Raw genomic sequence first — 24,410 nt, 5'->3', positions numbered from 1 at the left:
TTTCACGGTCCACTCGTTCGTTTCACCTCACTGACCCCGCTGTTTTTGCACGGAAGGCGAGGGTCAGAGGTCAGCTCCCTCCCGGCTTGAAGTCGCCGCAGCCAAGTGCAAACCGAACACAAGGCGGTGTTGTACCGACAAGTATTCCGTCGCCGAAGCACGAAAAATAGTTCAGAAAACCGTTGATTGTCTTTCCATCCAAAGATCTCCCTCCCTCCCTCCTAGCCCCTTTCCCCATCGTCGTATGTGCCTGAGGCTGTAGCCTCACCAGCGCCCTCTAGGTGGGAGTAGTTCCTCCCTTGTTGGTAACGCCACTACGGAGGATGGTGTGGGTTGATGTCTTCACCTGTACCCGGTTATTATTGCCGCTGAAGTCAGGTAACACCACACAGTTGTGTGATGTAACCCGTGTAACACTGTACTTACAGAGTACTCTCCCGGAAGCCAACGCAAGTCGGACCTGCGCAGTTCCTCTCCATCCATCACTTCCGCTAATTAGCGCCCTCTGGTGGTCCGTTGCTTTCACCATCCCATACTCTTGCTGATAATAGAGGGTAGGTACCGTCTACTTGTCTCCCCTACCCTTGCTGTAGTTTACGACTTCGTGAAAGCGAAAGTTCGAGAAAGGAGATTTATCTCCCCTACTTCGCGTGCATGTTGGCGCCTGAAGGTGTCGGCTAACCAATCACCGGAGCCTCGCTTCAGGGGAAGGGGAGTGGCTCCTGTTTTCCTCCCGACTAACCACACAACCACGTGAAAGAGCCTGTAGGTAGCAGTCGTTGGAAGTCGTTGGCTTGACAGAAGTGGTTGGACATCTGTCACCGTCGATTATCGAGAAACTTCTCTCCTCGGCGCGCGGCTTTGATCCTTCCTCGCACACGTGAGTTAGGAGCATGCCTTCCGCCATTACAGGTCACTTCCGTCGACCGTTTGTCTCGAAAAAGGTACATCTCTCTGTCTCTCTAACTGCCTCCTTCTCTCTTTCTCTCCACATTTCGCCGTTTATTGTGGTCTAGCAGTTTAGTATACCTTCCTCTCTTTCTCTTTCTTCTGTGTTTGTGTGTGCGTACCCGCGTGTTTGTGTGGGTTTTTTTTCTGTCTGCACCCCTTTATCCCACACCAATATTCTCGCATTATCATGAACTGTGGTTAGCTTCTCCACCCGGGGTGGATGTGGGCGGTCACACAGTGTGGACTACACACGGGTGTCACGAGAACTCAGGGTGAGACGGTATAAGAGAAACGCACCACTGACCCACACTCTTGAGCTGATGTGAACACTAAAGTGAACAACTGAGCTGCTCGCTCGAACCCGACGGGTGTTGACTATGACCTGCGGTCGGCTGCATGACGTCATACTCGCCTGCCGCACGTCACTGTTACGTCACTGGTGTCAGGTTTGCAAGCCTGCGCTGTTCACAGGCACATTCCAGCTTCTGATGTTTAAAACCAATAAAATGAAGGAAATGTATTAAAATAATAAAAGAAAAAACTAAACGGTAAATCATAACAGCGGGATAAAAAGAAGAAAAAATAATAAAAGCTATTAGAAGAAGACATCATGATTAAAAAATGCATCCAACAGCAGCTATGGGTCAAATGCAAAGTAAGCCAACAGATAAAAGACAGAAATAATTATAAAAAAGGAAAGAGGGCGACGAAGAATGTCACGTAGACCAATATGTAGGTCACTCGGTCTCGGGCTGCAGGGTGTTTGTAGCACTTGGCGATCGTATTACCGACTGTCGAGTTCTAGACAAGTTGGGTTAGACGTTAGGGGGATGGTCGCGACAGGAGCGAATCAGCGCTGACCTGAAACGCAATGGCGACGACGCGATGTTTTGTCGCGTTAGTTAAGCGTCATTCACCGCAGGAAGCAGGTAACGACTGACGTCACGCATCACCTGACTCGTGACCGGAGTCCCTCCTCGCCACACCCCTGGCTCCCCCCCAACCCTTTGCCTTCATGGTCCACTGATGTGGGGTAGGGTAGGGTAGGGAGTCTTCTTTCTTTTGGTGTTGGGAGGTTGGGAGGGAGGGGCTCGTCATGCCCAGTCGGAGGTCGTCTTGTCTGGTCGCACCCCATGCTGCTGTCAGGTTGTAGTCGCAGCTGCAATGGAGATGTTGTTGCCATGGTGAGTTTTGTCAGAGTCGTAAGGAATGGTATCTTGGTGTATGATCGGTCTTATTTTTCGCTAGCTCACGTTGTAGTATTGTGTACAGAATGTTTTGTCGAGTTACAAATAATGTTTGACCTCAGCAGGTCTCAGCTCAATGTTTGTAACACTCGGTTCTTTCAACTTGCTCTCGACATTCGATTATCGACAGTTTGTTGTCAACAGCTGCTTGTGACGTAGTGGCAACACGTGTTGTCAATGGACAACGACAGCGACGACAACGAGTTACAGAGATCAGTTCAAGAGAAGATAATTACACTGGGGTTGGGTTGGGGAATATATCGCAGGAACGTTAAATGCGGATGACGATGACGACGACGGTTAGTTACAACCGGTTTCTTATTCAGTTCGATTTAATATCATAGAGACATAAACATGAAATCAAATGTAACACCCTCGAGTTTTATTAAAGTCTTTGATCTTTGATGTCCGAGACCGACAAGACCCCTGGGTCATCCGACGTGCAGTTGATTGCTCTTATAGTATGTCATTATCTTCTCTGCTACGATAATCCATCTGATAATCCATCTGATAATCCATCTGAAAATCCATCTGATGCTCTTATAGTGTGTCATTAATCCACTGCTAGAATCATCCATCTGATGCTCGTGTGTGCTTCCTGCTGCCATTACTATTTGAACAAAATTATTTACATTCCTATATTTCCCCTTCATCTTGTCTTGTGTGTTTGTTTGTCTGTGTGTTTTATGCGATGTATGTAAATATGTTGAGGCTGCAATTACTTAGCAAAAAATATCTCCACTCTTTTTCTTGTTGCTGGTGCGTTCAGGTGTGTGTTCATGGACAGATACAGGAATCGACAGGCATGGTTGATGGATTGATGTCGGCGAGAATATATAAGCTGATTTTAAAAAATAAACAAAAAAACAAATCAAACTAGAAGTGAGACCCACTGCAAAATATGAAAATAAACTATAAAATATAAAATAACCCATCAGTTTATTTTACGACAAACGTCTGTCGTCTGGCCGTATGGACGGCGCAGACATACCCCGCAGTCTGACAGATGTTCAGGGATCTTCAGTGCACCCCGTCGTCTCTGGTTAGTTTGTTTTCTCCTCCATTCACCCTCCGTCTCCATTTCTTTCCGATTACCATGTCAGACAGCTTTTTATGAGTTTCTGATGATGTACACAAGCTTGCTTGACATAACATAACATAACGCCTGAGCCATGTCTGTCAGTGTGTGTGCGTGTGTGTTCGTGCTTCATGTCTCTTATTGTTTTTATTTCTTTATATGATCGAGCGAGAGAAAGAGAGATAAAAAGAGACGGGTAAAAAAAGTGCAGGATGCTGCACATGGTTCGCGTGCTGCACGTGCGTCAGACGTTGAACGCGAACGTCAGGAGACGACCACAGCTACACCAAGGAGCGACAGCGGCCACAGGACCCTGTAATAGAGAACGGAAAGCTGTAATGATAACCGCAACATCAGGGCGCTGGGGGCTCAAAGTCCGCCATTTTTTTTTTTTTTGTTTGGTCTGCGTTATACCGGAAGTTGATGACAGCTCCCTCTATCTTCGCCTTTCAAGTTACGTGGCGCGCGCTGTCATTCCAGACTCGACGACTGATAAACGAGGCAAAAAGAGGAATCCCTGGTGGAGAGGAGATGGCAGATATATGGCTCCCCCTCCCCTTCAAAATAAATGGGTCCTCAGAATATGAGTCCAATGAGGGTAGGACAAGCGCGAACCATTACAACCTTTTTTTTTCTTTTTTTTTTAAAGGAAGACGGGAACAGGGTGAGGATAACTATCTTTGTGTATGATATCTGATGCGTAGATGTTTGGAAAAATCTAGATTGCCATCGTCGAGTCTAGAAGGGAAAAAAATAAGTGAACGAGTAATGGAATATCCTGCGTTTTGAAGTTTTAATTATGTCTAACTTTTAATGACAATTTAAAAAATATTTTTTCTGAAAATTTCTCAATTACTAAGAATGAGTATTTAAGAAGATAAAGATTTTTAGATTAAAGCTTTGGGTTGGTTATTATTTTTATTAAATCTTTATCAGTATTGAGGACATCAAAAGAAGAGCATAAGAAATTTGAATGTCGTGACCAGAAGTCCAGAAGGTGCAAAGGTTATTCCGTGCAAGTTGTAGCCATCGCTCCAAAGATAAAGAAATAGAAGTTCGTGAAGATGTTCGTGACACAATTTCATTCCTCTTCAGCGATAACGACCTCAACAGTTTTTATTGTTCGTTTAATGGTGTGATCAGACTTCTCACCCACCTCTACCATCCATCCTCCTCTACCTCCCTCTTCTCTGGATTCCATTCTTACAAACAATGCATTGTATTATATTTATTATCATACCTCCAGTCGTATCGTGTGTAGTTGCTCAATTATTGTTGCTCATTTCTTCCATGAATTACACACATAAGAACACAGTATCTATCCTAAACCCCATTTATTTCTATGTTCCAGATTGTTTTCTTTTAAGCCTGTTCATCCGTTTTCCCTGAGAGGAAGCCAGACTTAAGTGCACACCGGAGCCTTTATCGAAAAAAATCATTGTTTGCAATGCCAAGCCACAAGGTATCACGGAGGAAAGAAAGAGAGAAAGAATTACTCTCTTTGAAGAAGGCTAAAAGCGTTTGTCGTTTATCACAATAGGTTTAAAGGTCTCGAGAGCATTCTTTAGATAGCGCTCGTGTGTGGTTTTAACTGCCCTCGCCCGGCTCCTGAAGGCTTTTTCAAGCTCTAACGGATGTGTATCTGAAATACTCGATCCTTAGTTTATCAGGAGGTTGTTAGTACCGCAGGCTGTTACTTCAGGCAAGTTGGAGAATTGATAACAGGGTAGGTGAGGGTAGGGTGAGCATTTTGCTACTACTGACGCTTATGGTGCTGGAAAGAGTTCAAAATCAGTTTGGACAATATTTTATAATTTAAAAAAAAAAATAATTTGTGTTAAAAAGAATCTGGACTTGTCAGGTGAAGATATGAGCGTGACCTTTCAGAAAAGGGGACAAGGGAGGTTGTTTGGTTGATCGGCTGGCACCATGGCGACGACTCAGCCAGCCGCGGTGGGCCGAGGGCTGACGAGGACCAAACAAGGAGACAACTTTCGGCATGTCAACAACCCCAGGAAGTACCGCTTCCTCATCGAGTCGACGACCAGCACGAGCAACGACACGACGGCCAACAACGACGAGGACACCATCGCCACCAGCTTCACCACCGTCACGAGCGACAACGACAACAGCGAGGATGTGGTGTTCGCGTCGCCGGCGCATGTGATGGTGGAGCCGGAGCCCATCTTCGCCGTGCCCAGCGTGTGCCTGGCCGGAGGGGTGGTCCGGCGTGGCCCGGGGCCGGGGAGTAATGAAAACCCGCCAAGGTTGGGTCACCGGTTCACCGGAGTCTGTTCTTCTGTCCGGTTGTCGTCTGCTTGTTCAAGCAGCAGCGGTAGTGGAAGCGGAAGCGGAACCGCACACGCACCGCTGGGCACGACCAGTGTCAGGCTATTCGGCAGCAAACCGTTCGTGCGGCTGGACCGCACCGCCTCCTGCCACACGGCGACCTGTGTCAAAGGTCAACAACAACAACAAAGTCAGCTCATCGCCAGCGACAAGTCCACCTGCAGCTCCGAGACCTCACCCAGCTCCGCCGCGTCCTCGGCGTCTCCCACCGTCACGGCTACGACCACGACGACCAGCGCCACGACAGCATCCACATCGGACACCATCCCCATCAGCGGGGGGATCTCGCCGATTCTGCTGTTGTGGTGCCTGTTGACCCTGCTGGTGGCTGGCACGTGCACCTTTGCCTTCCTGCAGCCGTTCTGGGTCATGCACGTGGACCTGGTGCACACCTTCGGCATGGTCAGCTACTGCTTCATGGACGCGCAGGCCGAGCGCTCGCGGGAGGTGTGTTCGGCTTACGGGGGTTACCATCACCTGGCCAACATCCCCTCGGGTGCCTGGCAGGCCGGGTGCGTGCTGTACGGCGCCGGGTGCGTGCTGATGTGCGTGTCCTCCTTCCTGGCGCTGTCCAACCTGCGGTTGACGGACAAGCACGTGCAACGCGTCTCCCTGGTGGCTGGGTACATGCAGGCCGTGGCGGGTAGGTGTTGATATGTTGGCTTGTTTGTGGGTGTGTTTGTTATTTGATTTGATTGCTGGATTGGTTTGTTTGTATGTTTATTGGTTTGTTGTGTTGTTTGTTTGAATGTTTATTGGTTGTTGCGTTGCTTGTTTGAATGTTTACTGGTTTGTTGCGTTGCTTGTTTGAATGTTTACTGGTTTGTTGTTTGTTTGTTTGTGTTTTGGTTTGTTGGTTTGACTGCCTGGTTTGATGGGTTGTTTGTTGGCTTGCATGTTTGTTTGTTTTTTGGCTTTATTGGGGTGGAGGTTGTTTATCTTTTTTATAATTTTTGTCTACATGGAACCAGCAAGTAACGCTGATGACATGGTCCTTCCCCATTTTTTTTTAACATTAGACATGAAGAGTTCTGTCCTTTTAGGGTGGGGTTAGCAGTTTATCGAGAGAGATAAGAAGACAAATAACAACAGTCTGATCAATTAAGAAAAGTATGTTGCGCCACACGGGTCTCGAACCGCATGTCTCGTCTCTGATCGCGGAGCTCTCTTGTATCAGCTTCCTTCCAGACACATTACTGCACCCACGGTGTGCAGGTTGTGAGTGTCAAGTAGGACAGTTTAGGAGCTTCTAGGTTATCTTCCAAACTGTGAGGTTTGCTAATGTTTTAGGTGTAACGGCCCGACTTTACTCCCAGCCTATCTCTACCCCCGAAATAGATAGGTACGATCCCGTGAAGGCAAACAATTAACAGTAATCTTGACAGTGCGCGGCCAGACGATCCGCCATCAAAGGAACTATCTATAGACAATGCGCCTGCTGGCTTGTTCTAGCACTTTCTAGGGGAGGGAACATCGGGTACCGGTGGTCCAGGTCTACAACCATACATCAGCCGGATAAGCCTACCACCCACGGGTACCTTGGACTCTGAAGAGCAGCTGGCGACCCTTTAACAGGGTGGGCGGGTGGCTGGAGTGAAAGAAATGCTGAGCGGGCCTCGGTGATGATGATTGAGGAACACCTGCTGTATCAAGATTTCTGTTACATCTTTCTCTCTCTCTCACACCCACACACATCTATGATACCTTGTTATACGAAGTTGTTTTTTGTTTGTTTTTTGTTTGTTTGTTGTTTTTTTTTTGTTTGTTTGTTTGGTTGGTTGGTTGGTTGGTTGGTTGGTTGGTTGTTTTGGATCAAATATTAAAGTTTTGCTTAGAACAGTTTGTTTCCTTTGTTTACCTTTTTCTTTCTCACACACCTCTCACACAAAAAATTGTTGGACAGGAATGTGAGTAGCACCTCCTTGTGTTGTTCGAATTTTCATCATTTTACAACTTTTATATCTCCCTTTTTTAGATAAGTTAGTATTGCGTCTACTGCTCCTACAATTGGGAGTGTGACCGATTCACACGATGTCAGTTTAAAAGAAAACACTTTTGTGAAAGATTTCAAGTCCACTCACTTGACTTTTTTTTTCTCAATCTGATGTAAAGCCAGGGTAACATGCGATTCTCTCGCTTCCATAGAAACTATGTTTCTCTCACACATGATTAATAACCTGCGGTATATGCAGCAGAATGTCTCCACTGATGGATGCGGTGAAGGATAGATGGAGGGAGGGAGAGTTCGGGTGGGAAGGGAGGGTAGGATGGGGTTGGTGGAGGGAAGGAAGGAGGTGTGAGAGTGTTTCTCCACTTTCAGCAGGCCAGCTTCATGCATTCTTGTGAGATGCTGCTGTCGGTTCAAAGCGGTAATGCATCACAAGAAACACTTCGCTAATTAACAGTGATGGCGCCTGTGATAGACCGGAAATGTCATAATTAGCAACGAGCTTTGGCTGTCTTCTTCTTTGGCAATATGTCTCTCTCTTTCTCTCCCTCTCTCGGCTCCTTTTCCCAATTTCATCTCACACACAAACAAACATAAACATATACGATAGACTGAAAATGCCATAATTAGCTGTGGAGTTTGGGGCGGAAGGTGGCGTAAGTCAGAAAACCGTTGGTAGTTCTCTCCCAATACTCCGGTTCCTCCACCGTGTGTGTGTTTAAGAGATTTATAATAAGTTATGATTTACATAATTTGTAAAACGCATACAATGCCTGGTGATAAGTGTGTACTTGTACGACTTTGTGAATGTGAGCGCCTTGACTCCTCCCAATGATGATGATGGACCCTAAAAATGGGAAACCGCCTCACTTGACCATGGAACTTTTTACATTTACATTATTGACTGTCTTAGTCGTGTTATGAGAGAGAACTTTTCTTTCTCTTTTTCCTTTGCTCTCTCTCTCTCTCTCTCTCACCCCTACTTCTATCCCCCCCCCACACACACACTACATGTATTTGTTTTCTTATTAGTTGTCTTATGAAAGTGAACACACACACACTGTAAAAGCTACACAAACAAAAAGGACAAAACATATATTTGCACTTGTTACTTACATTCACAGAAAAAAAAGACAGTCGCACACATTTTCAGAGAAAATTACCCAGAAAGACAAGGCGTGCTGTTGGCAATTTTCCCGTGTCTCTTGTGTTTTCTCCGACTAGTTTGAAAAAAAAAGTAAATTAAAAAAAAACAGACATGGCGGCAGAGAGAGAGCAGAAGGACCCTTTCGTCGACTTCTTGAGGTCAGAGGTCGCCGTCTACATCTCTAGCTGTTCCCCTGCCATTCAAACTTCAAAAAACTTCTGATCGTCTTTCCATCCGCAAGCAAATCCATCTTCCGCTTCTTTGTTTAACCCTCCAACCTTTTGACTTAACCCTTCGCCTGACTGCTTTCTTCCGAGCGGCCAGAGAAACAAAACAGCGGCCATGACAATCGTCGGATATCGCTTAAAGGTTTGCTTTCTTTTCTACGACCACAACTTCTTTTCCATCGACCCTCTCATCCCTCTCTCATCTCTCATCCTCTCTCTCTCACCCTGTCACCCTCTCTCATCCTTTCTCTCTCTCTCTGCGGTTTTCTTTCTTCGTTCTCTCAGTCCTCCGACATCCGAGGTCAGATTTGCAGGCGAGTTCAGTAGTCAGAGTGAGGAAGATGGGAGATAAAGTCTGAGGGTGGTTAGATGACCGACAGGTAGAGAGGTAAGAGGTGGAGGTCGTCATCGTGATAAGGTCGTGACGATGTCAGGCGCCATCTTCGTAGTCCCGTTCTCCAAAACGGTCGATGCACATGGATATCGGAATATTTTTCCAGAATGACATGGAGGACATAGTCATTAGCAGTCAGGGATAGTGATCCATGTATCAGGACTAGGGATCTCAAAGTTAGCTTTTCTTGTCATGTAGTCTCGGCTACACTATACTCTTTAGTCTCGGTAGGAAAACGCTATTTGAACAGAGATTCCGACAGCAGATGGACAGTATCTTGTGAAGGATGACCGGTCAACAGGATGAAAGTGTCTCGTGCCCCTTGCTCAGACATGGGACTGAAGATTTGGAAATAAATAATGGAAGAGGCGTCTGTAGTCGAGTGGTTCCTGTGAACACAGACACAGGTAGGGGAGCCTATCACACAAGATTCACGGCGTCTCACACAGTTGTCTTTCCAAGGTTTCTTTTCAGTTTTATTTTGTTTGTTTTTTTCTCTATCGCGCCATTGCTTTCTCTTTCTCTAGAAAAGGCGAGATGTATGTAGAAACAACATGCTTCATGTAAGCAAGCGTCCAAGAAAAAGATAGGTAACATAAACTAAGGAAATGATTCAGTGAGCGAGAGAATGATGGTAAAGCAAATAGAGACAGGAGAGAAAAGGGAATAAATAACAACTGTCTACGGAAAGATGCCAGCAAGAAGAAAGAAAGAGAGATAGAGCCAAGAAAAAATTTTCAAAATTAATGAAGCGAAGGTAATTGCAAAAAAGTAAAGGAAAGAAACAGAATTCAAGTGCTGTAGAAGAATGAACGAGAGAATAAAACTTCTCCACACCAGCAGCAGCCGAAGGAGGTGGCGGCCCGGCGCTGAAGCCCGCGTGAGCCACTCACTGATGTCTACTTTACTCACTCAGTCCATCCACTCTATGAATGTGCAAAGCATACAAGCCGAGCCTTTGCTGCCATCGCTACCACCGTCAGTGCTCATCTTCATCCAATGTGCTCTTTCTGTCTATCTCTTTCTATATATATACAGTGATACCTCGGTTCTCGAACATAATTCGTTCCGGGAGGACGGTCGAGAACCAAATTGTTCGAGAACCGAAGCAATGAAACCCAAGGAAATAATGGAAACTGGATTAATTCGTTCCAAGCCCCAGAAAATGCCTATTTACTGCCTAATTGTATATAAATAGTAGAAAAACATGAGTCTCAACAAGAAATAAGAAATAAAAGTGTATTTATTAAAACAAACAAAAAAACCAAAAAAACAAAATGTACTGTACAGTACAGTAAATTGTGTTTCATTTACTGTACCTTACCAAACTTATGGCAGGAGGGAATGAATGTGAGGGAGGAGGGAAGGGGGATGTTATGTCACTGATGACGCAAGCAAGGCGCTGGGGCCCAATGAACGCCATTCGGCTCAACTCGGCTCATCTCGGACGTTCGGATGTTCGAGTTCCAAATATTTGTTCGAATTCCAAGACAAAATTTTCTCGAATTTCCTGGTCGAATACCGATTTGGTCGAAAGTCAAGGCGTTCGAGAACCGAGGTATCACTGTATATCCCTCTTTCTCTCTATATATCTCCTCTTTTCTCTCTCTCTCTCTGTTGTTAATGTTGTGCAGTTTATTGCTTATTATTATCAGATCGATGTCATGACCTGAGACAAGACTTGTTGAATGTTGTTTCTGCTCATTGCCCGCCATTCTGTAGAGCAGGGGTGGGCAATTAATTTTCCCAAGGGGCCGGATGAGAAACTGGAATGGTTCTAGAGGGCCGGACTAATATAGTTAACTCAGTTTTACCCAATACTGTATACATAGTATATTTACTGGTGGGCGGCCAGCGGGCGGGCCGGTCAGAGACAGGAGGCGGGCCGGATCCGGCCCCCGGGCCGGCGTTTGCCCAGGTCTGCTGTAGAGACACCCACAACGGAATTTACATGTCACAAAAATAAAAATAAAGTATTGTGAAGCAAAATTACTGGATAAAAAAAGAATGACATTGGAACTCAGAGGTTAGGAGTATTTGTAAAAAAAATTAGCTTTTTTTTTTAAGATCTTGTTATTTTATGCGGTACATTTTATAATGTAATTTACGATTAAAGACACATTAACAAATGCAAAGAAATGGTAAACATATTGTAAAGAAGTTTAATATGATAGTGGAAAGCCTAGTTCATGTACCTTACTGCACATCTACTCTCGTCCATCGGATATTCTATTTCTTTTTGGGTCTTGCGTCAGTCTCTTGTAAATTTTGTTTGAAATGCCAGCGAAGAGTAACGAATAAACGGTTTTTTGGGACCTATCCCTTTGCAAAATAGAAACTCACTCATACCATGATCCCCCTCTTCCTCTTTTCACGATCTTTAAAAGGTCGCGATGACGTCATAAGGCGCCATATTTCAGTTGTTCAACCTTCAATAATAGTTATTCCTAATTATATCAGATCCTTAGTGGTTTAAGTCAATAGAAACATGGTGAGTAGTATCAGGACCGCTCGTTTATTATTCCATTACAAGCACGGTAGCTGGTAAAGCTGCGTGGGGAGCTGACTTGGCTACAACATTCATCTTGAAGTACGTGGGCGCCACCCTCTCCAAGGCCGGTAACTCCACGACAGCTAAGGACGGTAACTCCACGACAGCTAAGGACGGTAACTCCACGACAGCTACCCACATCATGATGGCAATAACAGGGTTTCGTGCAACCATGAAATAATGTTTACTAATGTGTACAAGTCCATAATACGGAGAGGAGAATCCAGACATTCGAGAGCAAGTACCTGAGGAGGCTGCTCCGGATCTCGTACAGGGAACATAAAGCCAGGGACTGATGGTCGTAGAACATCAGGAACCTCTACTCCAGCAGTCAAGCGGCATAACCTGGCTTGGTTTGACCATGTGAGCCCACACAGCACTCTGTAGAAGACTGCCATTCAAGGTACCTTGAAGGATGGCCAGAAGAAGAACTGGTTTACGAGCATGAACGAATGAAGTAGTCCTCCCTTGAAGGACCTGCTATCACCCAAGAAAGGAATGAGTTGCGAGCCTTGACAACTGCCTTGTCTCTTCATTTTCTCCCCCGACCTCCACCAACGACCGCAACCAATCCAGGAACTAATGAATGAAATGATTTCTACCTCCTGGTTTTACACCTCAGCAAACACCATGGTAACTGTAACGCCTCTAGACTGCGGCCATTTTGAAATAAACGCTTCTACTTCCGGTTATGCTGTTTTGTGCCCGTGGAAATATTTTGCTGCAGCAACCTCGATGACGCCATCGCAGTGTGAAAAAAATAATTTTCTACAATAAAGTCATAATTTTGTGAAAGTTGATCCTTCAAAATGACAAACAATAGGTCAACAGTCACTAATGTCGTTTACCACTGACTTCTTGCAGACGATCTTCATCTGGGTCTTGATAATTTCCTTTCGAGCTTTTCTTTTTAATTTCAGATAGATGTGTGTGAGATGTATATTTGTAATATGATCCTTACAATGTCACTGCTTCTCCTGGTAGCATTGATATATTGGCGGTTGCCTTACTGTTGGTTTTCTACATTATCACCTCAACAACTTCTTTGTCCTCAACTTTTTACTTTGACATTTGAACAATTTCTGTGTACTCAACGGCTTGTAATGCAATCCTCACAATTTCGCTCTTCTTAATTGTTTATAATGACACTTTGACAATTATTTTTAAATGATATCTTCATAAATTGACGCCCACACTTTAAACTGTTTAAAGATGACATTTTGATGGCTTCCTCTCGTGTTCCTCTCTAATGACATCTTTTATTAACATTTCATTGTTCTTGCACTCCTTAATTCCACGTGACAATGTCGCTGTAAATTACAATTTATCAATGACACGTTTGACAATCGTCCTGTTATGAACTCTTGCTCAAACCATTTCTATTGCTCTTGAAATTCTTTTCAAATAACGGCCTGACAGTTTCACTAAATTTAGATTATTCCCTTTCGACAAATTTGAAGTCTTCGAGAAGAAAGAATTTCAGTGAAAAAAAGGTTTTAATGATTTTTCGATTATTTCATCCGGGGAGGGAGAGGATCTTTTTCTGCAACTTTCTCTGCTACCTTCCAAAGGTTTTGGTTTTGTTTTTTTGTTTTTCTTCTTTCCATCGTAAGATCACTACCGACATTTCCCTTGTCCTCCTCCAGTCTCGCTCCTTCTTCCAATTCCCTATCCTGCTCCCAAACACACACATCCAGCCCAACCCATTTCATTTCTTCAGCCTGACTCCGCCTCTTATAATCACTTCAAACCATCAAACCTGCAAACGACCCAGCTTCTCTTTTTTTATGATGTAACGGGCGGTGGACGTCAGGTGCCTCCAGTGCATGAGGTCGTTTTACAGAAGCCTTGAGAGGCCCGAGTGTCAAATAGCAAAGAGATCAGAAAAGCAAACACAGGGTATTATTTTGCAATCTGCGGTGCTGGAAAACGGAAGAGGCTGAGCTCTAGAAATGCAGGAGACCTTCTGAAAACAGAAACCAGTCGTGTGTAACATGTGGAGTTCATCTTTTTCTTTCTCTCCCTCTCTCTTCTCTCGCAACACACACAACTAGATCTCAATCTGTTTCTATCTCAACAATAAATAAATAAATTGGCAAAAGAGGTAAAATGTTGGAAGGGCTATTAAATACCCGGATGATAAGAAATGTTCAGCTGTTTTGGAATCGTTTCGAACCTCCGAAGAGAATCAGTCCTGAATTGTAAGTGTGTCGGTGTTAGAAGAGCGAGTGTAGACAGGTGAGCTGAGCTAAAATTTCTTTTTTCAATATTTCTACATTTCCGCAAATATTTTAGGAATGACTTTAAACAATAGAGTGAATTATCTATTACAATCATATTGGTTATCTCTATTTGCATACACAGAGAATGTTTTCTGATGACTAAGACCACTGAAGACACATCCAGAACACCAAAGACGGCTCCACAACACTACAACAACACTGAAGACAGAATATTGGAGATAAAAGAATAGAAATAAAAAAATAGTATATAAAAGAATATTATCTCTTCCACCTAGAACTCTTCAGATCCTTTTGTAACAGAGTTCTGTAGATGAGCGAGGAGGGCATTGTAGCCAGACTACAGGACCTCGTTGTCATACCGTCGTGTGCTGTAAAATATTTTCAATGTTGGAATAAACTAAAGTTGTAATAAACAGTAAAATAGCTTGAAAAGGTTTATTTTTAAAGTAATGGGTATTTGAAGTGGCATCATTCATGGCGATGATAAAGACCTCAGCAGATTGCACTGGCGGGTGTTCTGACAAGGGAGACAAGTCTATATGTGGAGCTGCTTTATCAGTCTCTCCGCCAGCTTTCTCCCACACTCGATAGGTGGCGCTCTTAACCGCCTTGAATGCTGTGCCAGTTTCTATTTTCTCCTTTCTTCCATTTATTCTTTTTTTTTTAAGTTCAAGTTTTCTATTAGCTTTGATATCCGAAAGAAGAAGAAAAACTTATGAAAGTTGTATTGAACCAAGAAGAAAAGAGAGGAATGCAGAAGTTCACATAGATGAATATGAGAGTGACTTTTTAAAAATGATGTCTTCTATAAATTACATCTACAGTTTGACATAATAGTTTGTCACGTGATGTCTGACTTCACAACATTTATATTCACATCTTGACATCTGCTGGTACAGAGCAGTTTGTTTTGCTTATCTTTTAGATAAAAACCGACGGGAGCATGATGTAAGTCTTCAGTGGGTGCCTGGCACATGTCTGGGTGTGTGTATGCGTGCGTGCGTGTGAGGGGGGACCTTATATAAATCTTTCCTCCATGAACGATGATCGCAGAGATGTCGAAACTTTCCAGAACAGAAAGAAACTGAAGTCGTTTGTCTTGGTGACAGAAAGCAGAGTGAGTGAAGGCAGACATGTGGCCGCACATTGACAGCCAGCAAAGAGTATATCAGCTCAGAGTCTATCAATCAGCTAAGAGTATATCAGCCAAGAGTATATCAGCTCAGCAACCCAGGACTGGCGGCTTCAAAGATGCTGGAGGGACTTTGGACCTTGTTGCATCCAAGCAGGTCTTCACGGCTCACTGAGCACAAGACAGATCCCATTCATCTACTGAGCCGGCCATTATACAATTAGCTCTCACATGATGAGAACAGTGCCAAAAACCTTTAAAAATTACCATAACTCCTTTTTTTTTTCGCCTTAAATCATTTTTCTTCTATTTTTTCCCTCCCGTTCCTCGTCATTTTTGTAGCAAATTTTTTTTCACCGCCATATGATCCTTCAATCTGGAAACCATTACCGTCTGTCCTTTGTTCCACTTTTGTGTGGTCGTCTTTATGTTGGCAGCTGACTCCGATATAAGATTTCAGACATGTTGGAAATATAATCATTATACACTGGTTTATGTGGAGTGGTTATAAACCTGTATATATACAGTATGGCTTATTACAGTGACTATAAAATACTTCATGTCCCTTTTAGAAGCTTTCCCTCTCCTGGAGAAGACCCGCAGTTTCAGTTGCTTTAAGACAATAATTAAAGAGGTATACATTGGCTTATGTACCACATGGAATGGATGTCATTGACTTTACTCCTTTATTTTATTTTTCTTTCCGGATTGTCCTCGTGCGTCTTTCGCCGTAAGAGGCATAAAGAGGGAAGCCATGCTGTCTAAACGACTTCAGGCCTGAGGTATTCACTGTAATGATGGTTATGTTCTGTAAGAGCAGTAATCTGCTTCTGTCATTTCCCACAGTATGCTGAATAATGGCCGGCTTTTCGCAGCTTATTAGGCTAAAGCACAGACAGAGAGAGCCAGCGAGTGGGATGGAGGAGAGGGGAGGGGATGGAGTGAGTGAAAGAGAGAGAGAGAGGGGCATAATGGGTGAAAAAAAAAACTGAAGTGTTGAGCATCACAGTATGCAGTATCGATCTCTCCATCCCTTATCCTCCACTCTTCCTTCTCCTCCCCCCCCTTGCCACTTTCTATCTGTCTGAGTATGCATGAGTTCGTGCTGCGTTCTCTCATTCACTGGCTTTTTTTTTTTTGTTGGTTGTAGTTGTCAGCCTGCCTTCACGTGTAAGCCAGTTTGGTGATTGTTATTAACGACAGACTCCATGAATATATAAACAAAAGATTTGTGACCAAAAAAAAATCAAAGATAATAAATGTCAGAGAGATGGACAAGTAGCAAGTCAGTAAAAGTTAATTAGTTTGTTGGATTTCTTATTTTTTGTTTGTTTGTTCATCGTTTCATTTGATGGGTTTTTTTCATTTATTTTTTTTTTGTTTAGTTTCTTGTTTTGTTTGTTGGTTGTTTTTTTGTTTTGTTTTGTTTATTTGTTTCTTTGTCCGTTATTTTTTTATATTGATCTATTCGTTCGTTTCTTTGTTTCTTTTTTTTTTTTGTTGTTGTTGTTTCTATTTATTTGTTTGTTTGTTTGTTTGCTCGTAAACTTTTTTGTTTGTTTGTCTACTAGTTTCTTCCTTCATTTGTTTGTTTCGTTGGTCGGTCTTGTATATGTAGGTACGCGGGCGCGTGTGTGCGTGTGGGCGTGTCTGATTCAAAGGACAGAATGAAAAATGTGGAGAGAGGAATGAAAGCCTTACAGAGGAAAAGACTGGTTGTCGCCTACAATCGCTGCTGGGCTTAAGAACAAATAATCTGCTGACAACTAGAGGTATAAAAATGCTCTCTCGCCGGTTAAAGCTCCCTTTCACTTGCATTTCATAAGACTGGGATCTGAATGTGACAGTCTTCTGTTTTATCAGAGTTTTTTCTCCTTTCTCATTTGCAATTTGCGTGATTCGCTTCTTGGAATTCGTCACATCGGTTTAATGCTCTTGAGATGTTTAAGCTCGTGAAGTGTGCAAAAAATAAAATTGAAATCTTTTTTTGCTTAGCTTTGTAGAAAAGCCGTTTCATTATAAAGAAGAATTTAAGAAGATTTGATTCCACCCTGTGTACTTATGTAAGTGTCGCTTATATTCATCTTGTTGCCTCTGGAAATCTCTCGTTTGGGCAAAGGTTCGTTTCTTTCTCGTTTTATGATTATAATGTATGTTATATATTATAGCTCAATTGATACGTTTTTAGAGATTTGTGCACAGACACACACACACACACATGCACACATGCAAACACACGGATGTTTTTTCTCGCCCCACCTCACTGTTTCTTCAGTAGGTGGAATGGAAGGAGACGTTAAATGATTAAACATCTTTCAGGTCCCATGTCGGCAATATTTCCATTTTCTCCTCCGTTTCACTTTTTTTGGCTTCGCCGACTAATCTCAGCTAAACAGGTTTGGGGCCTATCTTTCTCCATTAAGCCAATAACCAGTCCTCCACACACGGCCAAAAAATTGCATTTCTGCCAAGAGCTTCAGGCGTCTCGGCGACAAGACTTCCCTTTCACTCCATCCTTCCTCCCAAACCCCACGAACTTCTCTTGTTGGAAATATCATTTCTTCCTTCAGATGCCAAGAAAGTTTCTGACAGCGATCACCTCGGTGCATGTCGCTACCCTGTGGGCGACCGGTCCTCCAATCAAAGCGCACGAAACAGAGGACGATGGCCGACGCTGGTCTGAAGTTACAGCAAATTCGATTGGCTGATCGTTTGTAGGTTAACGAAGCCTGCTGCGGAATAAGCTGTAATTTAGTTTGGGTGTTAGGTGACTTTGTCAAGAAATGTGTATTTCCTTTTGCTGATTGCTTCTTTTTTTTTCTTTTTTTTTTTTTTTTTTGTCAACACTACGCAACCTCCGGCAACAGTTGGGGAAAAAGTGTCAGTACAGAATAGTTGAGCGTGTTTTGATTGGCTTATTTTTTTCACCTTCATGGATTGTAAAAACAAAGAAGTGCAGATGCAAAGAACGACCGATTTTTTTTTTTTTTTTTTTGAACGACTGAGTGCAAACGAACTGAGGCCTATATGGTACGCATAAGTAAAACGGCCTTTTACCTTTTTGTGAAATCATTGATTCTTCTGGAATATAATGAGTAAGAACCACGCCGATCTTCCACATTGAAATCCAAAGGTTTAGTTTCTTCCCAGCTCTGGTTTTTGTCTTGAAAGGGGTAGAGACGATGTTCAGCCTCGTTGTGGGCTTACAGATAGGATGAAGACGAGGAACACAGGAGGAAGGTAGGGGTCACTGTGGACGAGGTGGAGATGAGTTTCATCATTGCCGTGGGGTCGTAAAGAGGCAGACGACGGAGCGCGCAGCTCCCCGCCATGAGGATGGATAGAAGGGACATAACTACATCAGTCACATGCAGCCGTTGCAGCAGGGTGACAGACTGCTCGCCTCTCGTGCCGACGTCAAACTGACACCACACCACACTGAGCACCACACTGGGCACCAGACAGAGCATCAGACACAGCATCAGACACAGCATCAGACACAGCATCAGACAGAACATCAGACACAGCATCAGACACAGCATCAGACAGAACATCAGACACAGCATCAGACACAGCATCAGACACAGCATCAGACACAGCATCAGACACAGCATCAGACAGAACATCAGACACAGCATCAGACACAGCATCAGACACAGCATCAGACACAGCATCAGAGACCATTTCGTCCTTTACTCCAAAAAGCTTTCCGTGGTTACCTGAGGAGTTCCTCAGTACAACTTCCCTCTCCTTCAATTTCTCTTTGTCTCACTTCTCCCTTTTTTTCTCTCTCTTTTCTTCTCATGCGCCCTCATATATGTACGTGTGTTGTGTGCATGAAGACATCTTATTTTTCCTCTGCAGTCTCCATTTACTCATGTCTTCATTATTCAACTCCTTTCTTCTCCTACTAATTTTCTTCCTCTTAATCTATCCAGATGTCTTCGTTCTTCTCCTTCTCCTCCATCATCAATCATCAATTATCATCATCAACTACCCCCACCACCATATTATCAATAACTGACGAACATTTCCCCGGCTGAAGGCAAAGGCCGCTAGATGGCCACAGTGGATGCCTTTATGATCGTCCTTCCCAGAATTTAGTCGATCTCCTTCATCTCGTTCAAGGTCCAGCCTCGCCCCTACCTCCTCCGACCACCTCCACACACACACATATACACACCTTCCCCACCAACGCTGTTTCCCTCCACGTAATTAACGTGTATCGATGCATCGGGAGCGACAGCTGCAGCGGTGCAAGTAGCAGCTGCCTGGTGATGAAGCTGGAGCAACAGTGTCTCCCTGTCTTACGCCACGTTGGGTTCGGAAACCTTGTCCCGAGTTTGTTTATACAGGCGGCAGCAGAACGAGCACTCCATGCACGGTTTTCATGCTGCGTGCGCTCAATTCTTCATTCATTTAAAAAAAAAAATGGAGAGAAATTAAAGAACCACTGGTCGTCCTTTGGCCCCGGGGGCAACGCGCTATTAAATGGCTGGAGGGTCATCGTCAACACACGAGGCGCCTCCGATAGCCAGTCGCTGTTTGTTTTCCAAACACCGAGAGCAGTTTACGAGCGCGCGTGGCCATGATGAACATCAAAAACCAGGGGGAATTATTTTATTGGCTGGCGTCATGATCGCAGAGTTTACGACACTGACCAGAGTTAATGCGCCTGATGTGGTACATTGGGATGAAAGTAGTCGACATTATTTTATAAGTGCTGGGGTGATTGGTTAGTAATTTTAGTTTGTTTGTTTGATTGGGTGCGTGCGTACTAACACGTTGCATTTCATTAGCTTTATGTAAAACAAAGATTTCGTTTTGGGTCAGGATAGACAGATCTGTTCAAATATTTAAAAAAAAAGGGGGGAAAACCCTTTTAATGAATTCGAACAATTTTTGTATGAAGCAAACAGTGATGCAAGTATAATTTATGAAGAAAAATGAAAGAATAAAAATACTTTTTAGCATAAGAAAACTTGAAATGCTTATATTAAATAATAAATATATTAAATGTAAATATTTTATGGATATATAGATATAAAGGAGAGAAAGGTTGTTAGGAACTGAAGTAGACATCTGAACTTAATTTTTGACTGGATTTTACCATTTACAGGACGTAGCTTTTCTACCGAAAACAGTTTTTTAAGTCTGGGCATGTGATCCCATTTTGCATTTAATTTTTATTTAAAAAAAAAAACAATCATTCCATTATCAGCTGTCCGTACAACACTGCAGGTGTAAAGCTCTTTTGAACCACCTGAGTCTCATGGCAACACATTTAAATTGCTCTTATTGCAAACTTACGATGCGAAAGAAAGTCCACCACATCTGAAACAAAAAAAAAGAAGCTCTGTATCAACAACCTTTAAACAATCAGCGCTAAAAATAGATGCAACCATACAAGAAGAATTATTGAATCTGAACCCAAAGGTTTACATAACCTCTGTTCAACAATAACAAGAGCTGTGACTGTGGACAATACTCGGTAAGGGAACATCTTGTGTCAGCGAAGTTTCCAGATTCATGACCAGCAACACTTCCGTTTATAAGGCTAACCCCAGTGTAACCTTATCCACACTTCATGGCTACGGCTCCAAGAACATACCCACGCTTATCAATTAAACCTGTTGTCAGACATGTTACAAAGCTTTCTCTGGGTTTAGTGGACCACGTGACATGATGCATCATCGTCTTTCTTGTGCAACCGGTCTGAGACGAATGCCGAGGACAAATACTCGAGATGCCGGGAGTTGATGGCAACGGAGGAGGAGATAACATCATCGGCGGCCTGCTTCTGCTCGCGATTATTCTTGTCTAAAGGTGCCGCTACCTTCTTGTCTACTTCCATCTCTCCGACTGTATTTCAATCACTCACTGTACACAGACAAATGTTACCATGCATGTGAACTGATCCCGCTGGCTGTGAGCTTGTTCCACCTGATGGTAATGTTGCCTTACCTCCAACAAGCGAACACACACACAAACACATGCATACATCTAAACACACGCATGCTGAGCACCAGAGGGTTCATCTGCACCAAAACATCTTCACAAAGCGCTATTCCATCATCTGCGACTCCCCCCTGTCTATACCTGTTTACAACAACCCATTCACCCTCGGCAGCTTTTGTCTGCACTCCCATATTAACGACAGAGACGTTAAAATCTGACTTTATGACGATTGCTTCTCTTGAATATGTGTACCACTCATTTTTTTTCCCTCTCTCTCTCACACAACCCTTCCTGGAAAGTGTCATTGTCTTTCTCCAGACAATCCAGCAGAAATGTCAAAGGTCATGTCTTCATCAACTGAAAACTTTTTAAACCCTTGCAGCGGAAAATGTCTGGGGATCGGTGCACTGAGTCCAGACGTTCAAACAAATAAGCATAACATACTTTTAAGACTAATACTGTTTGCATGCATGTGTTGTTGTTGTTGTTGTTGTGTGTGTTAGTGTGCATAAAATCTCTCGTAATTTCTTGTTTACACTTTGCTATATATCTTCACAACATTATATTTTTGTCTTTCTTTTTTCAGACCTTGTACAAATTTCTTACAACACTTTAATATTTATTTTTACCTTCTGTGATCTCTCTATCCCTAGTCTATGTCTGTCGACCACCCTCAGACCTGCTTCTTCAGACGACAACTTCTACAACGATGTCCTCCCGCCATCGATCTCCATCTTTACGACACGATTGTAAAGCCTCCCTTCTCCTCCGTCGTCCATTGTTCTATTATCGTCAACATTACACAAACAGTTTCTCCCCCACAATGCAACTTTTGTTGCCCGGTAATAATAATACATCAGTAGGCAAAACGAAGGGAATCGATCGCCGCCTGTCTCCACTCATTGCCGCTGCATGACGTCCCCAGGTGATAACGGTTTTTTTTTACATCCGGGCATTTTGAACGCTGATCTCAGCAACCTAAAGCCGATGGAAAGATGGCTGCAGGTTATTCTGCCGCGCTGTCAAGGGCGAAATTTATGGAAATTTAATTTCCAGAGATGCACTTGCTGGTAGCGATCTACTCATGCTAGACATGATGCAAATTGAAGTAAAGCAAAAAATAATTTACTGATTATCTTGACTTTTTTTGTTCGATTATTTGTGTTTTATGATGAAAGTGAGCGTATTTTTAAAAAATTTTATTTGGTTGTTTGCTTACGGTTTTCCAGTTTTCGTGATGTTGAACATTACAAACTCTAGAAATTGAAAATTCTTTTTTAAAATTGTTTTTAGGTAGGAATGGAGAAGAGAAAATTAGAGAATTCGACTTTTTGTTCATAAAATATGTTGTTTATTTTAAATGGCATAATCATCATCATCAATCATCATTAATCATCATCCATCCGTCATCCATCCATCATCCTCATCATCATCCTCATCCTCATCCTCATCCATCATCCATCCATCATCCATCATCATTCCTCATCCTCATCCATCATCCATCATCATCCATCATCATCATCATTCGCAACACAGTCAGCCAACACATGAACTTCATCTTTGAGCAAATCCGATCTTCGAACATCTAAGTTAAGTGAGATGGATAGACAAAAGAAAATGTACAAACAAAAACAAAAAAGACAGAATGGTATTTCGTTCTGACAGATGATGACTTCGCAATGGATGTTTTCGGCAACAGTCCAAACCACCAGAGTTCAGAACTAGGACAGTCCGTGTATCTTTTTTTTTTTTTTTAAATATACATTTTCAACGAGAGATCGCGGGTGTGACTGGTTTGTCCATAATCGTCGTGTGACACCGAGGTCTTAGCACTTGTATGTAGTCACGTGCACGTGCACGCTGCACGCACGGCGGTGAGGTTCACAGCAACTGCTACTTCACGTGCTTGTGTTATCGCCTGCTTACCTCATGCTACTCTCTTTGTCTCCTTCCCCTTTCTCTCTCTCCCCTCTCTCTCTCCCTCTCTCTTCCCCTCCTTCCCCTCTTTCTCTCTCTCAAGTTCGCTCCATCGTCCAGTTGCTCTTTTAGCGGGATTTCCCTGCATGTGTGCGTGTGTGCGCTCGTGCGCGTGTTTCTATGTGCGGGCTTCCCATCGGTCAGTTTGCCTTCCCATCGGCGGACGTTCCCGGATGTGTTTGAAGTCTCGGCAAATAATTCATACATCACCACAAAGCTTTGATGTCCATGCTCCTTTCCGCTTCTGAAGTCCCTATCGATACCCGAGGAATGCTCTACTCCCAGCTTTTATCTTCTTTTTATTTATTTTTGTTTTCGGTCCCACCTTCTCTCCCATCCCCTCCAATATCTTTATCTTTTTTTTTTTTTTTTTCGTCCCACCCACCGACCCTCCTCTCCGTTTCACTACTCTAGCGATCTGAGGACTCGTCAGCATAGTTCTGTCGTTAAACACGGCGAACCTTGGGTCATCTTCGGCTCTCGTCTCTGGGTATCTGTGATAGCTCTACTAAGTCTAGCTCTGTGGTTCCGGTATCTGGGTATCTCTTTCTTCGTATCAAAGTCTGTAGTCGTTGAACTTTTAGTCATTTTTTCAACATGTGGACGAAACCAGGACGTGTTAGCAACTTGGATTCCTTCATTAAAATTTTAAATATCTGGTTTTCATCCATTCATTGAATTTTAATTTAAGATTAATTATATCGTCAATATTCAGCGGGTGCATAATTTTGGGTGTGTACAGACTAGCTCAAACAGTTTTTTTTTCTGCAGTCAGGGGACTGATTGCTAATGTTGAGCTGACGATGGCTTGTAAAGATCGTTGTTTCTCGAGGTTTCTCGCGAGATTTTAAAAGATGATGACTTGCGCAGATGATGTGGAAAGGTGGAGGGAGGAAGAGGACGGGGAGGACGAACTCGAGCAGATGCACGTAGTTATTGGAAAAACATGTCTGCTGCTGATTGGATTAAGGTAATGGGGGAAAGTGTGGAAGGAGGGGTCGGGTGGAAGAGAGTTGTGTTGCAACCCAGAATTCGATTAATCGGTGTGGCTTTCTTTGAACTTGGAAAAAAAAAAAACTATGTTCTTCTTTCTTTCTCGTAAAATTTCTTTCCTATGTAAATAAATAAAAAAAATAAATGGAAATGCATTGTGGTCGGTCGGTCTGTCTGTTGGTTGAGACCATTAACCGTTACCCACGAGACGCCCA

General features: G+C 43.3%; 1 protein-coding gene across 6 annotated transcripts in view; it reads left to right on the top strand.

Annotated features, from left to right (window-relative positions):
- Nucleotides 1-24,410, top strand: part of LOC112562844 — a 45,952-nt gene that overhangs the window by 11,111 nt on the left and 10,431 nt on the right. For 3 of the 6 annotated variants that reach the window (XM_025236391.1, XM_025236393.1, XM_025236390.1), the window contains one exon: nucleotides 4,628-6,268. In XM_025236391.1, the coding sequence (XP_025092176.1) occupies nucleotides 5,206-6,268 (1,063 nt within the window). In that variant the 5' untranslated portion in view covers nucleotides 4,628-5,205. Of the gene's footprint in view, nucleotides 1-341; nucleotides 945-4,627; nucleotides 6,269-24,410 lie in introns of those variants that run through there. The other 3 variants (XM_025236394.1, XM_025236392.1, XM_025236396.1) reach the window with 2 other exon arrangements.

Source organism: Pomacea canaliculata, linkage group LG4, assembly GCF_003073045.1.
Source record: "Pomacea canaliculata isolate SZHN2017 linkage group LG4, ASM307304v1, whole genome shotgun sequence".
NCBI lineage: Eukaryota > Metazoa > Mollusca > Gastropoda > Architaenioglossa > Ampullariidae > Pomacea > Pomacea canaliculata.
Note: the sequence above shows the minus strand (reverse complement) of the source record. Positions and strands in the feature narration are given on the sequence as shown.